Genomic DNA, 23,671 nt, shown 5'->3' with positions numbered 1-23,671 from the left:
AGCCGAGTAGTAGTCCTGGATAGAAAGATTACCCTGTTGAAACATGGCAATCGCATGTTCTAACTGAAAGCGACGAGCATCATTATCCTGATGATAAACCCTCTTCAAGTAAGCCCACATAGATTGAGCGGAGCGATGGGGTCGCAAGTTGGTGACAATATGAGGCTCCACGGAACCAAGAAGCCAAGACATGATGCGTGCATCAAGCACGGCCCATGACGGAGAAGACCCGACATCCTGAGATTGTGTAGAAGCTGAGGGTTTGGCGACATCCGTGCCATCAATATGACCCCAAAAGTCTTTGCCCTTGAGAAAAAATTCAAACTGAAATGCCCAGGTAGAATAATTTGTACCCATAAATTTAACACACACAAGTGCAGAATCCATTGGAAAAAAAATTGCCAAGACAAAAAAAATAGCACTAAAGATGCAAAGAAGCAAAATCACAAAAAAGAATTAGGAAGCTAATAAAACTGCCGAGAGAATACCAAAATTGTCAAGAGATAAATGCCCGAAAAAAAATGGACTGAAGAAAGTAACAGAGTGCATCGAAGACTGACCCACGGACTGTGTGCTCGAAATACCACACAGAATCTCAAATCTAATCCAGAATTTCACGTTGGATTGCTTAGAATTCTCCAGAAGGTGCCGACATATGAAACCGAGAGGGGAAAAGAAAGAAAAAAAAATACACGGGAAGACAACACCTGACCTTAATGTCCAGAGAGCCGATAATAAAGACAACACGACGGAATGTATTTTTAGCTTGTGAAGGGTTAGGATAGATCAAGTCAAAACAATTTTCTATGGTATTTTAGCACCAGATTTTAGTTTGTATAGAACTGGTAAACAGACCGAGAGAACTAGTAAACAGAACTAGAAGAGAAATGAGACCGAGAGAAATGAGACCGAGAGAAACCGAGAGGAGAGGAACCTGCAGAACCTGCCGAGAGGAGAGGAGAGAAGCTGTTCTCGTGTGGTTTGCCGAGAACCTGCAGAACACGAAGCCAACAAGATGATGGTGCCAAGAACTTGCCAAAAGACAACTCACAGAGTGCCGAAAGACACAGAACAGAACTGGGAACAGAACAGAGCAGTTTGGTCGAAAATTTCTGTAAGAAAAAAATTTCTGTAGAATCACACTACTAAGATAGATCGAAACACAAGAAAAATTTTAAGAAAGCTCTGATACCATGACAGTTTCTTGGTCCGAATACCCTGGCCTTGAGTTTTCTCTTTATTATATAAACTATACCACCGAATATTATACATGGAAAGTCAACTATATACAACAAACGGTGCCTAACATTCCTCCATAATTCAACTAATACGGTGCCTAATATTCTTGTTGACACCCATAACTCTTGGCTCTCCCAACATTGTCTCAGCTTAGGACATTTGCATAAAGCACGTAACACATCCTTTTCTCTATTTTCACAAAAAACATGAGTCATCCCTTATCACCTGCCTTTTCTTCAAGTTAACTCTTGTAGGGAGACCATTCTTACACGCTCTCCTGTAAAAACCTTTATCTTGTTAGGAAGGTTTAGCTTCCATTTTACTTTCCATAAATGCTTCTGTTATGCTATATTGTAAGATTCTGCTTGTCTGAAATCTTTCTTCAAAGTTCTAAAAAGTTTGTAAGCACTTTTCTCCGGTTCCCATATTAACTTATCTTGATTATCACTTGGACTAACTAAGATTCTGAAAATCTCTACTGCAACAGTTGCTAGAAACATCTGATTCACCTTCTCAACATCCCACCAATAAGTATTCTTATCAATAAGGTATTCAACCTTTTGATTCACATCCATCTCTACCTCATGAACACTATGTATCCATTGTCTATGGTTAGAGACCAAGTAATCAGTCCAGAGGTTTATCTCACTGCCTTTCCCCACCCTCCATCTGCAATCCATTTTCAGACTTTGCTTGGCTTTCCATATACCCTCCATGCATACGAGGGGTAATAGCCCAATTTTGCATTCAAAAACTCTATATTGGGGAAATACTTGGCTTTGTATACTTTATGCAATAGAGTGGACTCCTCATTCATGATCCTCTAGCCTTGTTTTGCAAGAAGGGTCACGTTAAAAAGTTTTAGGTCTTTAAATCCCATGCCTCCATCTATCTTAGAATCAAACATTTTCCTCCAACTTACCCAATGTATTTCTTTCTCCTCATTCTTCTATCCCTACCAGAACTTAGCCATCATCCTTTCTAAATCCTCACACAAGCCATCTAGTAATTGAAAATAACTCATTGTATAAGTAGGAATAGACATAGCTACAACCTTAATTATGATCTCATTTCCTCCTTGTGACAGCAGTTTCTCTTTCTAGGACTTCAACTTCTACCAAACTCTATGTTTAATATTAAAAAAGACTTGATGTTTTGCACGCCCAACAATAGGTGGCAGTCCCAAGTATTTATCATACTGTTGATGCTTTCGGACTCCCCATAGCGATAAAAGGCCTTCTTGTTGGATAAGTGAAACATTTTTGCTAAAACCATGATTGTCTTTGTTCTATTGACCTGCTGTCAAGATGCTTGCTCGTGCACTTTAAGTAGATGTTGGATCCTCAAATTTTCCTGCATACCAGTCTTGCAAAACAAAACACAATCATCTACAAAGAGCAGATGATTAATTCGATGTGCCCTTCTACATACTTGAATGCCTCTGATATGATGTTTAGTTGCATCTTGTTGAAGTAGACAAATAAGTACTTCAATACAAAATAAAAAAAATATATATAGATAAAGGATCCCCTCTACCTAAGACCTCTAGAAGGAAAATGAGACCTTTAAATTAGACTCACCATTTATGAGAACAGAAAAAGATACAATGCTTAAAAAATTCATAATCAACTCAACCTATTTTCTACTACAACCCATCTTAACCATAGTGGCCTAAAGGAAAGACTAATTGACTCGATCATAGGCTTTACTCATGTCTAGTTTGAGAGACATGAACCTATCTTTACCCTCTCTAGGGTTGAAAAAAAAATCAATGAATTGGTAAACTAGATCAGATCGGACCAAACCGATGGGCTGGGTTTTGATACTGGGTTCGGTCCAATTTGGTACTGATTCTATTTTTCTCAAAATCGGTCTGGTTCCAATTTTCATTTTTCTAAAACCGGACCGGTTCATATATATATTAATTTTTTTATATTGTAGAAAATATTTTTTATATTATATATAATATATAATTAAATATAAAATAATTTTGTGTTATATGATAAATTACTTATTGATATAATATTAAATTTTAAAATCTTATATAAATAACTATATATTATCACTATATTCTATTGTATTAACAGTTATAAAAATATTATATCATTAAATTATATATTATCACTATATTATGATATACCATATTATATGCAGTATATAATATATCGAAAAAATCAGATTGAACCGGATCAGAACTAGTAAAATTGGTGGTACAAGTTTAGGAGTGTAACCAGTGCGATATCAGTTCTTCAAATTTCAAAACTAGTATATACCAGTTTGGTTCTAAAATATATCCAAAACAAGACTAAACCGGATCGGTTACACTCCTAACCCTCTCTTTTCCTCCTAAAAGAATGAATGATTTCATGAGCTACAAGCACATTGTGAGTAATGAGACGACCAAGAATAAAAAGCACTTTGAGACAATGAAATAACATAAAGGAGAATACCCTTTAAGCCTATTAGCAATAGCTTTAGATATTAACTTATAAATCACATTACAAAGGCTTATAGGTTTATATTTAGCAACAAAAACATGATTCTTTTTCTTTGGGATCAAAGTGATAAAAGTGTGATTTATGGAATGAGGAAACTAGCTAGTATTGAGCACTTTAAGAGCAACATTTGTTACTGATCTTCACATTATATGCCAATACTTCTGAGAAAATATAGAAGCCATCCCATCAGGATTTGATGCTTTGGTTGGACTCACTTACTAGAGAGCCTCTTGTATATCTACTTTTGTGAACCTCTGGGACAACACCTAGTTCATATCCTCTGTTACTCTACCTTTTAGGCCATCCAAAAAGTCCAAGTACCCTCTTTAATTAGGAACAGTAAACAAATCCACAATAATCTAGTCTATTCCCTCCTTAACATGCCAATTTTCTTCTCTAACTTGTATCCCAATAATGAAGTTTTTCTTTTTTCTTTGGGAAGCTTTCCTATGAAAATATTTAATATTGAGATCCCCCTCATTGAGCCATAAGTTTTTTTTTTTTTTTTTTTTGAATCTTTGTCTCCACATGATTTCTTCCTTCTCTAACCACTATTGTAACTCCACTCTAGCCTCCTGCAAATTAACATTTTGATTATAAAGATCATCATTATGGATCTGTTGTAGTTTTAGCCTAGCCTTCTTTTATATTTAGATGAAATTTTCCAAAACTAATTTTGTTCCACACTCCCAAATTTTCACTACATCTAGAGATTTTTTTCATAATCCCATGCATATCATCTACCCCTGCACAAACCTGCCAAGAATTAGAAATCACTTTCTCATATTCTTCATTTTCTCCCCACATAGTTTCAAATCCAAATGGTCTCTTTCTCCCTCTATAGAAACCTTTGCATGCAAAATAACTGGAATATGAACAAAATGGCCAGTCAATCCATGCTTAACAATTGATGTGGGGAACATATTTGACCAACTGTCATTTGCTAAGAATCTATCAATTCTTCCACTAATTCTATATTGAGACTCTCACCCATTACACAAAGTGTATTTTGAGCTAAGGTAACCCATATCAGATAAAGTAGAATCATCTAGAACAACTTTAAAATCCATCATTTGCTTCTTAGGTCTCTCTCTACCACCACTTTTTTTCCTGATTGCATATCACCTCATTGAAATACCCAAAAACCAACTATGCCTCAGGTTGAGTAACTTTTAATCTCCTCAAGAGGGACCGGGATTCATGTCTTTTTGTCACCTCAGGCTTTCCATAGAACCCTGTTAAACACCATTCATCTGTATCTCTCTTTACACATGCATGAATATGAAATCTAGAGAAGTTGAGAATCTACAAGTTAACAACTTCTTCCCAAAGTAGTGCCAGTCCACTACTTATTATTATGCAATCAATAGCAAAGCATCCTCCAAACGCCAGCCTAATCTTAACACTTCACAGTTTCTTAACTGTCAACTTTGTTTCAATATATAAACGGAGCTTCACTCTTGACTAAATCATGGAGTGCTCAAATTCTCTTTGGATTCCCAAGCTCACGAGAATTCCAACTTAAAATTTTCATGACTCTTGGCGGGGTTGGCCCCCAGCCTCTGCTATATACATTCTATATGTACATGCAAGTCATTCTCCTTTTGCAATGGGGTATCTATATATGGAAATTCTTTATGAGTCTGCTTTACCTTCTTTCTTTCTCTGTCACATAGAGTCATATCGTTCTCTTCTATTACACTTTTTTTTTTTTCATTAGACTCCTAGTAACAGATACTGAATTCATAGCTAGAGCTCGGGCTCTTCTCTTATAGTTTCTACAAGTTGGTTGATGTTGCTTTTGCCTCCTCACCTCTTATTAAAATTTGGTTTTACCATCTAAACATCCAAAGGCAAGCCTGAAAAGAGATCATGATCGCTTCTTGGGCTAACAGTTAATCGAGCATTTGGACTAGGCCCTTCACTAGCAAGGCCCACTTGAGGAATACTTTTTCCAGCTTACCAAATTGGTTTCCCTTTTCCCAAATAGGTAATTCCTTCAAATTTTCCCTCATTAATGCTCATCAAAAGTCAGATCTCCCTTTTTCTTTCATTTCTCAATTGTTTCCTTACTCATATCATCCATCAGAGCCACTCCCAGATTTTCCTCTTTATCTTCAACTTCTTTCTCGCCACCTTCCAAGCTCTTCCCATAATGATCCTTGGAGACTAATTCTTCATCATAGATGTCTTCCCGACTCCCATCATTGGTCGGCCGATCATGGAACCACCATGCTGTCTATAGGCCTATTACCCAGCTTGTTTCCTACCTCTATTATCTCAATATTGAGATCGATTAATTCAACGTCTCTCATTTGCCTCTGCACAAAGCCGTGACCCAAATTTCTCCCTTCCAACCTTTTTTGTGTCTCTTGAACATACCCTCCCTTCATGCACAATTCGACTACACTCAAAACAAACACAGGGAAGCTTCTCATATTTGATTGGCACCCACACTCTTTCCCCATTAATTGTGATTGTTCACCCTCGAGCAATAGGTTTAGTAATGCCCATGATGATTTTAACACGTAAACTCTTGCCTCATCTCACACCATGATCATCTACATCAACCTCTTCCACCACCCCTATAGAACTACCCGCCCTTTCACCTATCTTCTTGTTCATATAAGCTAGAGGTAGGTTATGTAATTGCACCCACATGGAGGCATGGTTGAAATCTATTTTACTAGGTTTTGTAAATCATCATAAGGCTTGATCACAAAAAAATTATTATCACGGAACCATGGTCTCCCTCCTTCCACACGTTGTTTATCTGCATGAGTCTTGAACAAAATTAGAGAAACATTCTACCCCACTACTTGAAAAATTGCTAGTTTGCTCAAACGCCAGACCTTGGTCATAGTTGTTTCAATAGTTGCTTGTTAATCACCCTCTCCATACAAACTTTTCCAATCAAACATCTTTTCCCCTTACGTTGAGCATTCTCTATTTCCTCGCCGTTGATATCAATGGGCACAACTTCCTCTTTTGTAAGAGTTAAAAGTCCCAACCGATCCTCAAGGTCTTCCATTGGAAGATATTGATTCACCACCCCTGCTTCCCACCAAACGAGAGCGAGGGAGCAAAAGAGGAGACTTGGTCTATCATACTTCGATAGCATTATAAATACTCTCATTTTAAAATATGATTGTATGAAGAATTGTAAAAAGTATTATACATATATCACTATTCTTTAAAATAACATACAATGGACAAATTGTATCAAAGAATTGGTCCCAATTTGCCATTCATGGTGACTATGAAAGTGGATGTAGAGCGATCCATTTATCATATTGCATTAACATCCATTGTGGATGAAGCCTTGAACATGAAGTATGTGGTGGTTGAATTTAACTGTAACAAGATGGTGTTGGGTTATTTCAAATATTTAAAATAAATATTATCTTTTAGAGTTTTCCTCTAATGCAATTTTTTGTTAGTCCTATATCAAAAAGACAATCAAACTTTTAGTAATTTATAAGTGAATGAGTTTCACGATATATTAAATAGAATATAAGGGCAGACACACAGTGATAGTATTACCTAGTGTGAAGCACTGACCACACGCGCGCATACACGTGTGTGATGTATAGACTCATTGACAGTTTAGACGCATTTAATCATTTACTTGAAAAAACATCTCATGTTCCATATAACCCTACTTTGAATTTTGGAACAAATAAATATCGATGTGTATTACAACTAAATTATTCTAATGTTATTGGAAGTTTGATATATGCAATGCATTACACACGTCTTTTGCGGTGGGCAAATTGAGTATATACACAAATTGTCCAGGTGTGGAACATTGGAAAGCAATTTTCATTGTTTTGGGCTATTTAAAAGGAACTAAGTCTTGTACTCTATATTATGGAAGATATCCATGTGTAGTTGAGGGTTTTAGTGACTCTAACCGGAATTGTGTGGATGATGGATCTAAATCCACAAGTTTGTGGTGTTCACACTTGGTGGTGTGGCCATCTCATGGGGATCCAAAAAACAAACTTGCATAACTCACTCAACTATGGAGTTTGAGTTTGTGGCTTTAGGAGTTGCTGGAAAAGAGGCCAAATGGTTGAGAAACCTCTTAATAGACTTGCCAATGTGGCCAAGTCCAATGCCTCCTATTTCCGTATATTGTGGCAGTCAAGCTACATTGTCAAGGGTGTATAGCAAATCATACACTGGGAAATCAAGACATATAAGTCTTCGACGGAATACCGTGAGACAATTGGAGGAAGACATAATCACAGTAGACTATATAAAGTCAAGTACAAACTTTGCAAAACCTATAACAAATGGCCTAAATAAGGATCTGATTCGTAAGACATCGCTTGAGATGGGTCTAAGACCTATATGGAATAGATCACTAAAAGATGGCAACCCAACCTCGATTTTGAATTCTAAATTCTAGATTCAATGGAAAAAACAAAGTCTTATTAGTGATGGTAATAGCACTAAAAAAAATTATTACTATTTAGTGCTGGTCCTGCAATGAAAAGGAAAGGTTGAGTATAACTCTTAGTTAGTTAGCATAAAAGGTGTTTTTTATGCAAGAGCACCTACAAGAACTCTACCTATGTGAGTGTAAAGTCAGGCCACTTTTGTTGGGGTTTGGTAAACCGCCTATACCACTCATGAAGTTGGTATAATGCGTATGACCTTTAATGTGAGGCTATAAAGAACGATAGAAATATGTGTTGATAGTTCAAAGACATCATGTCTACTATCATATCGATAAAGTTTTGAGAATCATACACTACATGGAAGCTCAAACCCAAAAGGTACTTACATATAAGTGTCAACGTATAATTGTAATGGCAGCAAATATGTTTTTAAAAAAATAAATTATCTATTGTTTGAAATAAGTGGGGGAATGTTGGATTATTTCAAATATTTTAAATAAATCTTATCTTTTAGAGTTTTTCTCAAATGTGATTTTTTGTTAGTCCCGCATTAAAAAAACAATCAAACTTTTAGTGATTTCTAAGTGAATGAATTTCATGATATATAAATAGAATATAAAGTTAGACACACAGTATTAGTGTCACCCAGTGCGAAGCATTTACCATACGCATACGACACATTGACAATTTAGATGCACTTAGCACGTACGTATCGTCGCAAGCGACAGATTTATTTTAATTAAATGGTAGGATGCATTGCTTGAGTTTTTGACAATTATTAATAACTGTCAATGATAGTTATTTTTTGACCGTTTTATTTAAATCAAAATGAAATATTGTATCTGTTGCTGCTATTTACATATGTTCGTTTTAAGATTAGTGTTCAAAATATGCAATTTGCACACTATACAAATAGGGTTATATCCTGAGATTATAATTGCGAGATTCTCTTTTACAAAATTTAATTTTTGAGAGTGAGGTAATATTTATCTAAGAGACAGATTCTTAATCGTCTCACTGTTTGCAAATTTCGATCTCTGTTTGCTATTCTATTTCTAACAAATGGTGATTACTGATTCGGTAAAAAATAGTACAAATTGGCTTTCGAAAAGTGGCGTTGGAGCGTTGGAACTAGACACAGCTTATAGTAGCCATGGGCAATAGCACCACCGCGTATGGCTAAGTGATGGATGAAAGAGAGGAGCCTGTGGCAATCAAAGAGAGTCGATGCAATCCAAGAGGGTCATGGTCGACTAAAGGTGAATAAACCATTAAATTTCACCCATTTACTTTAATGAAAATGAGGAATGCTACACATCATCCCACACCACACACTTTATATATTAAAATATTATTTTTTATTTATTTTATTTTTTATTTCATTTTATTCTTATTAAACTAATTAAATTATTTTATTTATCATCTGCACACTATATATTTATTATAGAAAAAATAAAAATAAAAATAAAATAAGTGTGGTATGTGAAGTGTGAGGATGACAAGAAAAATTTTCTAACGAAAATACATGTCCACTACCCTTTTTGTTTCGGATTGGATCTTGAAGACAACTGGCGACTAACTACGATGATCTACTCCCATATAAGGCCAAACATAAAATGGAAAAAAGGACCAAATGACAAATTAGACCGTTTTAACATTTCTGGATGAACGCGGTTTGGTCCCTCTATTATACTACAAAGATAATATTTTAACTATAAATATATTTTATAAAAATAAGTTTATAAATTAATATAGTGTATTAAATTATAAAATTATTTTTATTATAAAATAAATTAAAATTATGTCAATTTAACAGGTCTTATTGGACCAACCCCCACGAAAAAAAAATGAAGGAAACTGAAAGATAGAGATGGGAAGTCTATTTTACTTTTATTTTTTGAATTAATAGAAATTAAAAATTGGGACATTGATAGCTGTATTGATTGGGACATTTGGTTGTGGTGGTGAATCACCGAATGTCATGCCCCTAATTATGAGGAAGACTATTGTAATTAGCATGTGATGAGGGTAGTAGTGGCCCTTCACCTCTGTCAATCTACACAACCAACACGCCATCTATTATCTGTATATTTTATTACCAAATTTCTTTGATTCTAATATATAGATATCCGAATTCAGTGTCAACAACCACATAGACAAATGAACAAAGAAAGATTGGATGTAAGAATGAGTTTAGATAAATTGAGTCTTTTTATAAATAATAATGAGTTGAGATATGGTGAGTAATTTTTGTGAGTTTATTTAAGATGATTTTATATATGTTTGGATGTTAAAATGAGTTTATATGTATTTATAAGAAGTTGAAAAAGATTATAGATTTCACGTGTAAAGAATTGTTGAGTTGAGAAAAGATGTTGATCTCACATGTAAAGAGATTTTAGGTTGAGTGATATTTAATGATTTAAAAATTATGTATTTGAATGTTGGAATAGGTCTAAAACATAACCCAATTACGATGAATTAAGCTCATTCAAAAATTCAAATATGTCACACTTTTTTTTGAATGAAATCAATGGATTATATAGGACTTACATACTCTAATACTGTACAAATGATTTGAGTCTATTTCAATGCCAAGAACTCAAACAAAAACTATCAAAATGCTAACTCAAATGAAAGACTAAACAAATAGATATGAAGAACTTTCACGAGAGCCACATAAGATGGAATTCTTAGAATGCAAATGCATCTAATAATATTAGTAAAAATGATCTCAAACGAGATTTCACACCAAGAAACCATAGAATTGACAGCATAGAAGTTGGCTCTATTAAAAGCACAAGTGTACGTGTATGGAAATTTTGCATTTATCAAAATATATTGCGGCAAATCGGGGCAACATCTTGAAAATGTGTAAGAGAAATAAGCTCCATTGATGAATTATATTCCGTGTTTGGTCTTACCTAATAAATCAATTAAAATCTTATGCTTTGCTTGGTATCAAAGGCTCCTACTTCTATTTACTTGGATGAACAAAAAAAAAAGTTTGTTTTCTTCTCAATAATTTCTCAATCAAACATATATTTTTTTAATTTTTTTTCACGGATATATATATATATATCTATATAAAGTTTATGTGTAGTCACTTTTCTGTATTCTTTTATGTATTTTATTGATGTAATTGATTATGTATTAAAAAAATTAATATAACAATCTTTTTTATGTATTTTATGTGCACCCCACTGATATGATTGATTGGATTATTTTTTTAATATAAAACTAATCATATTTATAATATGTATAAAAGAGTACGTAATAATAACTGCCTATATAATTTTTTATTATGGATATTGATGCCGATTGCCGGCAGCAGCTGCAAACTCTAATTTCCTCCTTAACTAATTAGTTCGTTTACAAACATAAGATGATAAATATATAAATAATAATAAAATAATTTAAATTAAGATTTTAATGTAATTTTTTTGAATGAGAATAAAAAAATTATAGAATTAGAAGAAGATTAGAATATAATTTTTTAATATTATTTATTTTTTAAAATTTAAAAAAATTGAATTATTTTTTCAAACTTTCTAATGATTAAATAAAAAAATTAAAAATTAAAAAATATTTATATTTAAATAATATTTATACGTTGAGATGTGATGAGATAGTTTCTAAAATTTGTGAAAACATACTAGGTCTTAATCTTGTTAATGATACATATATTATTTTTATTATTTATTTTTATACTTTTATTTAAATAAAATATATATAATTCAAAATTAATTAAATAATTAAATTTTTTATTAAGTTTTTAATTATTTTTATATTGAAATAGAAAAATGTTATAACCATAAAAATCTTATTAAAATAAAATCTAACATGATAATTAAAATTTATTTTATGAAAAATTAATTTTACACTAATATATTATATTATACCACGTCGGTACGTAAATTTATTTTCGTGAGAATTATTTACGACAAATCGTTTCTTGTAAAGGGAAAATAAGCCATGATAGAATCATAAATTGTATTATTATCTTATTAATAGCAATATAATATACATATATAGTTATATTTTTGTCTTTACATATGAAGGCCACTTCAGTCTCCCCATTTATTATCTATTAATTACACGTCGACGTCGTTAACCGAGGTGTGAAGATCTGGCGGGTCTCCCTTTAGTTAGAGTAACAGCTACAGCCTACTATCCCTATAAAGGGCTATAAAACTTGAAAAAACCAAAAACAAACCAAATAGTACGAATTCTTTGACTTTAAAATTTTGTTACACAGTTACACACTAATTTATATATTAATATTAATTTATTTATATTTAAAATTTAAATTAATATTATTTTTAATAAAATTTATTTTTTAACTAATCACATTTTAATAATATATAAATTAATATTACAATTATATTTTTTCTTAACTTATTAATCATAACTGACCCATCAAAAAAAAATTCTTTTGTTATTTCTAAAAAGAAAAATGAAAGTTGCGAGCAATTATTTAAAAATAAATATATAATTTATATAAAAAATTAATTATTTAATAATATATATATTTTTAAATAATTACATAATATTTATATATTTTACGATTACTTTTAAAATATTATATAAAGAGTTGACAGCAGGCTTTCACATGGAAGAAAATTTTTATGGTTTTGCCTATTAATACATTTTGGGATACGAAAATGGAATTTAATCATTACATGAGTGGCTTTAATTGCATCCTCTAGAATTATTTTTCTAAAATTTAGAAATAAATATATAAGAGTAATTACTAAATCTTCTCGCGTGGTTTGTCTTAATAATTTAGGGCTGTTCATCCGGGTTTTAGACCGGGTATCCGGGTATACCCGGCCCGGAATCCGGAATCTAAATCCGGACCGGGTTCCAGCCCGGATATACCCGGGTCATGACCCGGTCCGAAACCCGGATGAATCCGGATTTTTATAACCCAGAAATCCGGGTACCGGGCTGTATCCGTTTTTTTTTAATTAATTAATTAATTTATTTATTTATTTATTTATTTTAATACTAAGGCTATATACTACTAAATTTTGTTCCAAAAAAAATGTTGTAAAGCAATTTTTTTTAAAAAGATCTAAAGCCTATATTCCATTACATTTGAAAAACTATTTTTTTTTAATACAGAAAACTTATTATCTTTTTAAATAAATGCATCTAAAAAATAGAAATTCCAAAAGCTTCACACTGATATATACAATGAAGATAGAAACTACTGACCATCATCATTCCAAGCTAAAACAACAACTTGGGGTTTGTTAACAAGTTAATAGCAAAGCTTAGCAAGATTGTAGTTTGTTCTTATCAAAACAACTTCAATGATGCATTACTGTATTTTAGTTTCTGTTTTTCATGTTTAACAAAAGAAAAACTCTCCTAACACTGTCAATATTACCTAGCACTTGATCACCAGTTATGTCTCTGATAGTGGTCAAGACAACATTTCAATATCAAAAATGAGAATTGAATTGGGAGAAATCAGGGGTGGAGAGCCGAGTTCCCCATAGGCTAAGTTTGGTGGTATTGTGAAGATTGCTCTCTCACCCTTCTTCATGGTCGCGACCCCTTCATCCCATCCTTTTATAACTTCATCTGAAATTGAAATGTTAAAGAAGCATATTAGCAACACCTAATAAATGCAAACGAGATCTAATCAACTATTGTCTGATCTCCAAATAAAAAGAAATGATAAATCTATTAGTTTTCTTTTTCAATACTACACATAAAAACTAGAGAACGAGAGCAAGATAACAAGCCATGCAAATCATTGACCTCTCAAATCGTCGATGCTGAGAGCTTAAAGTACGTGGAGGAAAGCCATACTGTAGTGACACTTGCAGGAGAAAGAATGAGTCGTCGCCACTCTTACTCAATGACAATGATCATCAAAGGCATGGATACACTATATGATAGAGTCCCTGATTTCTTAGTAGTTATTGATCTCTCGAACAACAGATTTGATGGAGAAATTCCAGAAGTGGGGGGGAATCTGAAAGGACTTAATTTGCTCAACCTTTCCTGAGAATCTGTTTTCCTTTCCTAAAACATCTCCACGATTCAAAAAACAACCAAAAAAAAAAAAAAAACCCCACTCTCTTTATACCCATGTTTAACAGAAAAAAAAAAAAAAAAAAAAAAAAAACCAGATCAATCAAAATAACAGCATATACTTCATACGTGTTTAACAAAATCACAAGAAACCCAGATCTACCAAAGATTCTTCCCCTTTTCATTTTCTACACAAATGTTACAAAGAGATATTTCCTTGCTACCTATTTCTATCTGGGTTTGCCTTTTTTTTTTTTTTTTTTTCTGGTTCAAAGAGTTCGATTCTTACCTTTTTCTTATCGTAATAAAACAGATCCAAATCTAAAACATACCCAAATCACAGAGAACATACCTTGAGGTCACGAGGATGACAGCGAGTCGGCGACGACGATGATGGGTCACGGGATGACGGGGTTTCTTCGATTGGCAGTGAGGAAGGAAAGGGAGGCTATCTTCTTCGATCGGCAGTGAGGGAGGGAGGCTAGGGTTTCTTCGGATTGAGAGAGAGAGAGAGAGAGAGAGAGAGAGAGAGAGAGAGAGAGAGAGAGAGAGAGAGAGAGAGAGAGAGAGAGAGAGAGAGAGAGAGAGAGAGAGAGAGAGGTATCCATCAACTCTTGGTACACTCCCGCCGCTAGTCAATCGTGAGTTCCTTGAACGGTTTCGGGGGAGAGTAGATGAGAGAGAGAGAGAGAGAGAGAGAGAGAGAGAGAGAGAGAGAGAGAGAGAGAGAGAGAGAGAGAGAGAGGTACCATCGCAGAGCACAGAGAGAGGGAGAGAGGGAGAGCAGATGAGTGAATGAGAGAGGATGAGAGTGATTTCGGGGGGAGGGGGCGGCTAGGGCAATTACGGGTAGGGAAAGTTTTAAGAAACCCGGGTACCGGGTTTTGGATTTAAATCCGAAACCTGGCCCAGATTCATTCGGATTTTGAAATCCGGATTTCGGCCCGGATTTAATCCGGGCCGAAAACCATAACCGGAATCCGGCCCATATAAACAGTCCTACTTAATATTAAATAGCATATTGTCTATGTATTGTGTTTAATCTAATTTATTTAAAAAAAAAAAAGTAGATGAAAGAGAGCCAAGGCATTTGAAAAGATTGGTGTACTAATAAGAGAAGAAATAATCAGATTACCAACAATCTATTTCAATTTAGAAATCGTTTCATGGTATTTCATTATTATAATTTTCTTAAATTATCACATAAAATATAATAAATAATTTAACTTTTTTAAATCTCAAAACGATAATAATATTAAAAACTAATATTCTAATAATATTTTATTTAACTTTCATCTAAAACTCTCAAATCTAGACAAGTCAATTTTGGAATCTTACTACTTTGTTAGCAAATAGTATTGCTTTCAACCAAAAAAAGAAAAAAAAAAAAAAAAAAACCTTTCAACCAATCATCTAAAGTGGGTGGCCTTTCCTTTCCATTGGCACAAAAATCAAACCCATGATAGCGTTTGATGGTTAACTTTTCTTTCTTACACTAATAAGAATGAAGCCACCACTCATCCACTTCAAAGGGTGTTGCCTACAAAGTTCATGTTTACTAATGGGATGTTAATTAGCTTCCACATGCAAAGTGTGTGTGACATCATTATCTTTTCTAATCTTAAACTAACCAAACTTCAAAAGTCAAGTTGATTAAAAAAATAGAAATGAAATTATATATAAAAAAATATTAAAAAATAACTACACATAAAATTTTTGATAAATTTTAGTATTTTCAAAAGTGTGGCCTTCTGCCACGAAGGGACATTGGATGGGTCGTGGTGTGCCCCTATAAGCCGATGACATCCCTCACAGTTATACTATATTCGACGGTGATTCCATACCCAAGGTCTTGAACATAATCACATATGTCATAAGATGGTGACTACGTCAGCTGGCATGTGATGTTTAGACATAGAATCGAGTTCTTGTGAATGGCCATAATAAGGTGCTCTTATTTTAGGACGGTAGGGACGATAGCTTCCATTTCTGATCCTACATATCACACTGTATAAATGAGGTACTTTTTGTCATCTAATTTATTTAAAAACAAAGTTAAAAATTGACATGCAATGTTATCTCCAGTATGTAATAGTTTTTACAATATAAGAACAATGATTTATACAAGTCTAAGTCTAAGGTTTCTTTTTAGATGTTAGGTTAAGTTGAAATGAGTCGAGTTCTTTATGAATTATAGTAAGTTAAGATAGTGGAATAAATTTTATAAGATCTACCTAAGATGAGTTTAGATGTATTTATAAGAAATTAAAAAAGATTACGAATCTCACGTGTAAATAAGTATTAAATTAAAAAAAATTATGAATCTCACGTATAAAAATGTTTTAAGTTGAATTATGTTTTGTTATTTAAAAGTTGTGTATTTAAATATTATGATAAATCTAAACGAGAACCTAATTAAAATGAACTGAACTCATTCAAAGATCTAAACGAAGCCTAATTATATAAGTCCTGTATAAACCCTTTTTAAAAATGCAGACTAATTTTTTTTTTTAAAGCATGGTTTGGATTTACATCCTTGAAACCTGTATTTAACGTTATTTAAATTTAATAGGTACATCTCACCCTTTTTTTATTTTTTTAATATTAAAATCTATAGCCCTTTAAATTTGAAAATGAAAAAATTGTTATTATAAGACACCGCAAGCAACGGGATAAAAGAGAAAATAATCTTCATTTCGTCCGCCAAACGCCAAACATAAACAGCACACAAGAGTTATATTAAAAACAAAAAAACAATAATTTAATTAAAAAAAGAATAAAAAATGGTCAAACCAGATCAAAAAACGAATAAGGAGAGGATCCAAACTCCAGACGCGTTGGTCCTATAATCACGCTCCAGCTCTCTGTATGTCTTTCTGTCTTGCTTTGTCTGTCTCTGTGCTGTAGTAATTGTGTTAATGTAATCTCGGAGACGATTCTTCCTTTACAAAGAAAGAGTTGAGAACTTGAGAGGGTTGATACACATTCTTCGAATGCAAGACCCTCTCCAAACTTTCTTCCAACCCACGTTTACTTGCCACAATTACTCTCTCTCTCTTTCTCTCTCTCGGAAGTGGAAGCTCATTTTTTGATTAGCCATGTCTCAGTCTCCAACCACCTCTCCGCCTTCGCCCACCACTCCTTCTGCTTCGCCTCCCGCAACTCCCACCGCGCCACCTCCAGCAACTCCCTCTGCGCCCCCAACTTCCACGCCGTCTCCTCCACCACCGTCCACGGTCTCTTCCCCGCCACCTACCTCTTCTCCTTCACCTCCGTCGTCATCTACGCCACCGAGCGCCACTGGGTCCCCGCCGCCACCCTCCTCGACGAGAAGCCCGCCTCCTCCGTCGAGTTCTGGCAACACCCCGTCCGTTGGGAGCCCGCCTCCGCCGCCTTCTAAATCTTCGTCTCCTCAGGCGTCATCGCCGAGTGGTATGTCTACTGGGGTCGTGGTCGGCATAGCGATCGGTGGCGTGTTGGTTCTGGCAGTGCTGAGTATATTGTGCTTGTGTTGCACCAAGAAGAAGAGGAAGCGCCGTGATGAGGAGGACTACTATCCGCCTCCACCTCCCAAAGGTGAAGGCTTTTCTTCTTTTTTTCTTTTCAAATTAATCATGTCTTCGTAAATGTGCTTTGATTTTATTTTCGATCTTGTGGGGTTTGATTTAACTCTATCAATTGGAAGTTTATCTTTCTTTTTTCTTTTTCTTTCTTTTTTAACCGAAAATTTTTAGTTTCGACTCGATATGCTCTGTTTCGTCTGTGAATCACATTTTTTCTTGCTTCCCTTTTTTGGTGAAAAAGAAGTTACCTATTACTTTTTGTTTATTTATTTATTTGTTTTTTAATGTCTGCTAAATAATGTGTCCGGTCACAGGCCTGAAAAACGTTTTGTTGAAAAAAAACAAGAGGATCTAATATGGTTTATTTATCTTTCGTTTCCGAGACGGTCATGCATGTTCGCTTTCTTGGGTTTCGATGAAGATCTGGTGAATGTGATGAAGATAGTTATAGCTTTTGGACGATTCTTCAGCTATGATATAGGAAGCTGTTTTATTGTCCCATTTTTGAAATATAAGCTTTTACTCCAGTAAAATGATTTTGCTTTGTCGTGTTGGTTTTTGGTTATTCTTGAGTTTTTTTTTTTTTTTTTTTTTTCCTTCTGTATTGCTTTTCATGACCATACCTGACTATTTGGAGCAATACCAATGCCTCTCTACTACCATGTTTTCTATGCAATCTCTTGGGTCATGGACCTTCTGGAAATAGTAAAATGAAATGATTAACTCAATTTTGATTAGCATTTGATTGAAATAAAAAGGCCTAAAAATATAGTGAGCTCATTTGTAGTTTTTGTTGAAATTGCCAGGTGGCCCATACGGTGGTCCACCACAACAATGGCAACACAATGCTCCGGCACCTGCGGTTCAAGTTGTTGGAGCTTTTCCAAACCCCTCTCCTCCACCAGCAGTTGCATCACGACCACCGCACTCACCAACTCCTACAACACCACAGGCCCCACAGCCACCACCTCCTTTCCAGAGCAGCAGTGGAGGTTCCGGTTCCAATTATTCAGGGTCAGAAAATCCACTGCCACCACCTCATCCAGGAATGGTCTTAGGTTTCTCAAAGAGCACTTTTACGTATGATGAATTAGCTATGGCAACGGATGGCTTTGCAGATGCCAACCTCCTTGGACAAGGTGGATTTGGATATGTGCATAGGGGAGTCCTCCCAAATGGGAAGGAAGTAGCTATCAAGCAGTTGAAAGCTGGAAGTGGGCAGGGGGAGCGCGAGTTTCAGGCAGAGGTTGAGATTATTAGCCGAGTACATCACAAACATCTTGTTTCTTTGGTTGGGTACTGTATCACTGGTTCCCAGAGACTACTGGTTTATGAGTTTGTTCCAAACAATACTTTAGAGTTCCACTTACATGGTAAGCTTGTTTCTTCAGCACTTTTTTTCTGGATGTTAACATGTAAAGCTTCATTGTTAAACACCAAATGTTTTTTTCTTTCCGAGCTTTCCTTGCATTTGACTTAATCGATTGTTGCTTATTTTGGTACGAATAAAATTTCTTTGCCGATTCTTTTGTTGGCTTTTTGTCTCAACATTGAATCTTTTATAAACGCTATTTCAATTCAAATATCAACCTGCCTGGACACTAGATTCTTCATGCATTTACACACTGTTGAGGTGTTCATCGTTTTGCTGGAGCAGAGATCCTGATAGAGAATGTTTATTGCAGGGAAGGGGCGACCGACAATGGATTGGTCCACCAGACATAAAATTGCTTTAGGATCTGCAAAAGGACTGGCATATCTTCATGAGGATTGTAAGTTCTCTCTCTCTCTCTCTCTCTCTCTCTCTCCCTCACAGATTGTTTGAGCAATTACTGGTTTATTCAATTAACATCCTAAAATTATTTGTGTAGGTCATCCTAAGATCATTCATCGTGACATCAAAGCTGCTAATATACTTATAGATTTCAAGTTTGAAGCAAAGGTATCAATCTCAATATTGATTTCTTAACACCTGTATCCTATTGCGTTGTAATAAATTGAAGTTGTGCCTTATATATAAATGGAAGATCGCATACTTCTATGATTTTGATCATTATGATTGATTAGTTATAGTTATTACTAATAAGGAAAATTCAACGATTTTGTTGCTCAGGTTGCAGATTTTGGACTCGCAAAGGTTTCTTCTGATACCAATACTCACGTCTCCACTCGGGTGATGGGAACTTTTGGGTGAGACTTAACTTTTTTCATATTCTAATTATTTTTATGCTTTTGACAGTTAACTCTTTATAAATTAATAAGCGTGGATGAAAACTCTTAGGGGTTGGCTCAAGTGGTAAAGGCCTTGGTCTTGGTGGTATGCTCCCTCCACGTCTAAGGTTCGAACCCTTGGGTACAAACAATTTCTAAGGGCCACGTCCCATCGGTGAAAGCCAATGATTTACCTAATCCATGTGATAGGGACGTGCTACATGAGTTTGGGGTTTAACTGGTTTAAAGACATGTTGTGTTTGCACAGTCTCTGAGATTCCTTGTTACAAAAAAATGAGCCTGGATGCATGTGCTGTTTTTGCATGCAATTTATGTTGTAACAGAAAGTTTTATGTGAATCCTGCTGTGGGGTTTTGATAGCCATTTATCTTCATGTCAAGTTTGCCTGATGCTCTTCTGTCTACTCTGTGGTTCTCAAAATTGTCGTGATAGTCAACTTTTATGCTCATTGCCATATTTATTATGGATTGATGTTGTTATGTATCTAAGTCAGGTTATATTCCTCGAGTTCTCACATGCTCTCTTGTGGCAGTTATATGGCTCCCGAATATGCTTCAAGCGGGAAACTCACAGACAAATCAGATGTTTTCTCCTATGGGATCATGCTTCTGGAGTTGATCACTGGACGCCGACCTGTTGACACGACCCATTCTTACATGGAGGATAGTTTGGTAGACTGGGTGAGTTATATATTGTTCCTTATAAGGGCTGACAGCTATTGGTGTGCACGTGTGCACAGAAGAGAGAGAGAGAGAGGAGTCTTATATTTGTATTTACATTTTTCCCGGTTCCTTTTAAGTTGTTGGGGGCAGGGGAATGTAATTACCGAACCCAGTTTTTAAATCTGCAACGTCATATACAAAAAAAACTAAACTTCTATTGACTTTACAGGCAAGGCATTTGCTCACACGAGCTCTGGAAGGGAGAGAGAGGAGTCTTATATTTGTATTTACATTTTTCCCGGTTCCTTTTAAGTTGTTGGGGGCAGGGGAATGTAATTACCGAACCCAGTTTTTAAATCTGCAACGTCATATACAAAAAAAACTAAACTTCTATTGACTTTACAGGCAAGGCCTTTGCTCACACGAGCTCTGGAAGAGAGAGAGAGGAGTCTTATATTTGTATTTACATTTTTCCCGGTTCCTTTTAAGTTGTTGGGGGCAGGGGAATGTAATTACCGAACCCAGTTTTTAAATCTGCAACGTCATATACAAAAAAAACTAAACTTCTATTGACTTTACAGGCAAGGCCTTTGCTTACACGAGCTCTGGAAGAAAGAAACTTTGATGCACTTATTGATCCAAGGCTGCAAAATGATTTTGACTCCAATGAGATGACCAGCATGGTTGCTTGTGCGGCAGCTTGTGTGCGACATTCAGCACGGCGTCGGCCACGAATGAGCCAGGTAGAGTTTACATTTTCATGTTTGCTTGCTCTATTCCTTTGCTTACTGAATGCAGTGGTTAAATCTGTTGAAACAACCAGATAGTATTTGTACTTGGAGCAGATTCTATTTAACTTAATTTTTTGGTCTGGACATGCGTGGCTCAAAAATTTAGTTGAATCTGATGAAGCATGTCTAGAAAGGTCAAAATGTTTGTCAAGTAATGTCAACATGGATTTTAATACGTGCTCTGCCGGAGATGACAGATTTTTTTTTTTTTTTCTCCTTATGAAAGCCATGCCAGTGGGATCTTGTGCTCGTCAGCAAGATTATTAAGTTCACCTTTGTATTTGCTATTTATTGAAAGTTTTCTAACCAGTAAGTATCACTCAAAACTATGCAGATTGTTCGTGCTTTGGAAGGGGATGCATCTCTATCAGATCTTAATGAAGGAATCAGACCTGGACACAGCACTCTATACAATTCTCATGGAAGCTCAGACTATGACACCAGCCAATACAATGAGGACATGAAAAAATTCAGGAAGATGGCATTGGGAAGCCAGGAGTACGGTGCCAGTACCGAATACAGTGGACCAACTAGTGAGTATGGTTTGTACCCATCTGGCTCAAGCAGCGAAGGGCAAAACACCCGAGAAATGGAGATGAGAAAGATGAAGAAAAGCAGCCAAGGTTTCAGTGGAAGCTCTTGACAACCGAGCAACGTATTTTTTACACGTGTGAAATTGATTGCAGGATGCTATGTTCTGTACGAGTTCTATCACATTTTCTTTTTTCTATTTGGTTTCTCAGAATGTATGTATCGATAGTGCTTTTACGAGAAAATGACAGAGAAACTTGTTCAATTCTTTAATTCGTTGCTTCAGTGTGTTGACCTGATGTGGTTAGTGCTCACCTTAATTTGTTGTTGTGTCAGTTATGCTTGTATTGAAAAGTAGCGACAATTAGGTGGGTTATTGAAGAGGTGTTGGCAAAGCACTGAAAGCTATTTCTATATATATATTTTTTCAGTTTATTCTGTCTGCAACTGTGTTATGGCTGTCATATGACATTGCTTGGGTTGTTCTCATTATGTATCATGCTTGTTGGTGACGAATCCTTTTAGCTTAGGATGGGTTCCTTCTCTTGGGCTTCACTCGTCATTCAGGTTAGGCTTTGTTTGGTTGCAAGACTGATATCAATTCAGTTCAGTCTAATTTTAAGATGAATCTAATATCTGAATACTCAATTTTTAAATAGAAAATATTTTAGCCACAAAGAGATTAGACAAAAGTAAATATACAAACTGATATGACTTGATATGATATGGCAGATTGTAAAATTATTTTTATTGTAAAGTAGATCTAACGGATTTTATTATAGCAGTTCTCTTATTAAATTACTAAACGCATTTCAATTCAAAACCTCATTACATATAGACTTGAAACTCTTTTTTATCTCAACATATCTTATATGTAGAACTTACAATTTTTTTTCAAATTTTTATAAATAGTATTAAATTTATCTTAATATTTAAATATATTTAAATTCATTTTAGATGAATTTTACATAATTTATTTTATTTACTCAATTTATTACTATTTATAAAGAGCTTAACTCGACTCAACATTCAAATACAAAATCAAGAAGATATAAGGGAGGTCCAAGACCACCTCAAACAAAGAGCAAATCATACAGTTGTACATGTCGAGTGTTCGAGAAAAGCATCTTGACTAATCTTGCGGATTTATAGGTATTTGATAAAGAGATTTTTGTAAGTACACTTTAATTAATTGAAGAAAAAAATATTGCTCATAACCCATAAAAGAATTATTTGTGTACTGTATTAAATAAAAATAATAATTAATTTGATTGTGTATAAAATAAGTATACGACGCTGAGTATTAATCCCAAACTGTTACAGCTATGATTATTCTTTATAAATTATAATATTAGATCATGGCCAGGCTGGGGAAGGAAAATGGTCGCCAGCTCATGCAACTTTTGGCTTCTTTCTCCTGCACATGCGTCTTTCATAATTATACTACACGAGAGAGAAAATATGATGGGACCAATAATAATAAATATTATTATTATTATTTACAGGTAGTTTTACATATTTTTTTTTATAGATTATTAGTTATTTTAATTTTTTTAATATACAGTTAATTATATTAATAAAATGTTTAAAAAAATACGTAAAAATAAAATTTTTGAAAAAGAAAATGCAGTCTCCTTAATTCTATCCCTTTTTTAATTTTAATTTTAATTTTTTTTTACTTTTTCGGTTTGTGACCGTTGG

General features: G+C 34.5%; 1 protein-coding gene and 1 long non-coding RNA gene across 3 annotated transcripts; one reads left to right on the top strand and one right to left on the bottom strand.

Annotated features, from left to right (window-relative positions):
• Positions 1-13,409: 13,409 nt before the first annotated feature.
• On the bottom strand, positions 13,410-14,725 carry LOC122308079. The gene is made up of 2 exons (XR_006241907.1): positions 14,544-14,725; positions 13,410-13,735 (listed from the first exon to the last, which is right to left on the bottom strand). It is a non-coding gene; the product is annotated as an uncharacterized LOC122308079 (long non-coding RNA).
• A 2,275-nt stretch (positions 14,726-17,000) lies between these two features.
• LOC122308281 (proline-rich receptor-like protein kinase PERK1) lies at positions 17,001-22,408 on the top strand. 2 transcript variants are annotated; one of them, XM_043121521.1, is made up of 8 exons: positions 17,006-17,767; positions 18,561-19,127; positions 19,440-19,526; positions 19,626-19,696; positions 19,868-19,944; positions 20,519-20,666; positions 21,230-21,391; positions 21,774-22,408. In XM_043121521.1, exons 1-8 carry the CDS (start codon positions 17,290-17,292, stop codon positions 22,080-22,082), a joined length of 1,899 nt encoding a protein of 632 aa, XP_042977455.1. In that variant the 5' UTR covers positions 17,006-17,289; the 3' UTR covers positions 22,083-22,408. The 2 variants fall into 2 exon arrangements, with proteins under 2 accessions (XP_042977456.1, XP_042977455.1); XM_043121522.1 differs by lacking the exons at positions 21,230-21,391; positions 21,774-22,408 and adding an exon at positions 21,054-21,222 and having other exon boundaries at positions 17,001-17,767.
• The last annotated feature ends 1,263 nt before the right edge of the window (positions 22,409-23,671 follow it).

The sequence above is a fragment of the Carya illinoinensis genome, chromosome 4 (assembly GCF_018687715.1).
Source record: "Carya illinoinensis cultivar Pawnee chromosome 4, C.illinoinensisPawnee_v1, whole genome shotgun sequence".
Taxonomy (NCBI): Eukaryota; Viridiplantae; Streptophyta; class Magnoliopsida; order Fagales; family Juglandaceae; genus Carya; species Carya illinoinensis.
The sequence above is the reverse complement of the archived record's forward strand: the minus strand, read 5'-3'. Positions and strand labels throughout refer to the sequence as shown.

Coding starts and splice junctions, on each gene's coding strand:
- LOC122308281 (XM_043121521.1), top strand. CDS start 17,290: ATGTCTCAGTCTCCAACCACCTCTCCGCCTTCGCCCACCACTCCTTCT. Junction 17,768..18,560: donor TCCGCCTCCACCTCCCAAAG/GTGAAGGCTTTT, acceptor TGAAATTGCCAG/GTGGCCCATACGGTGGTCCA. Junction 21,392..21,773: donor GTCGGCCACGAATGAGCCAG/GTAGAGTTTACA, acceptor AAAACTATGCAG/ATTGTTCGTGCTTTGGAAGG.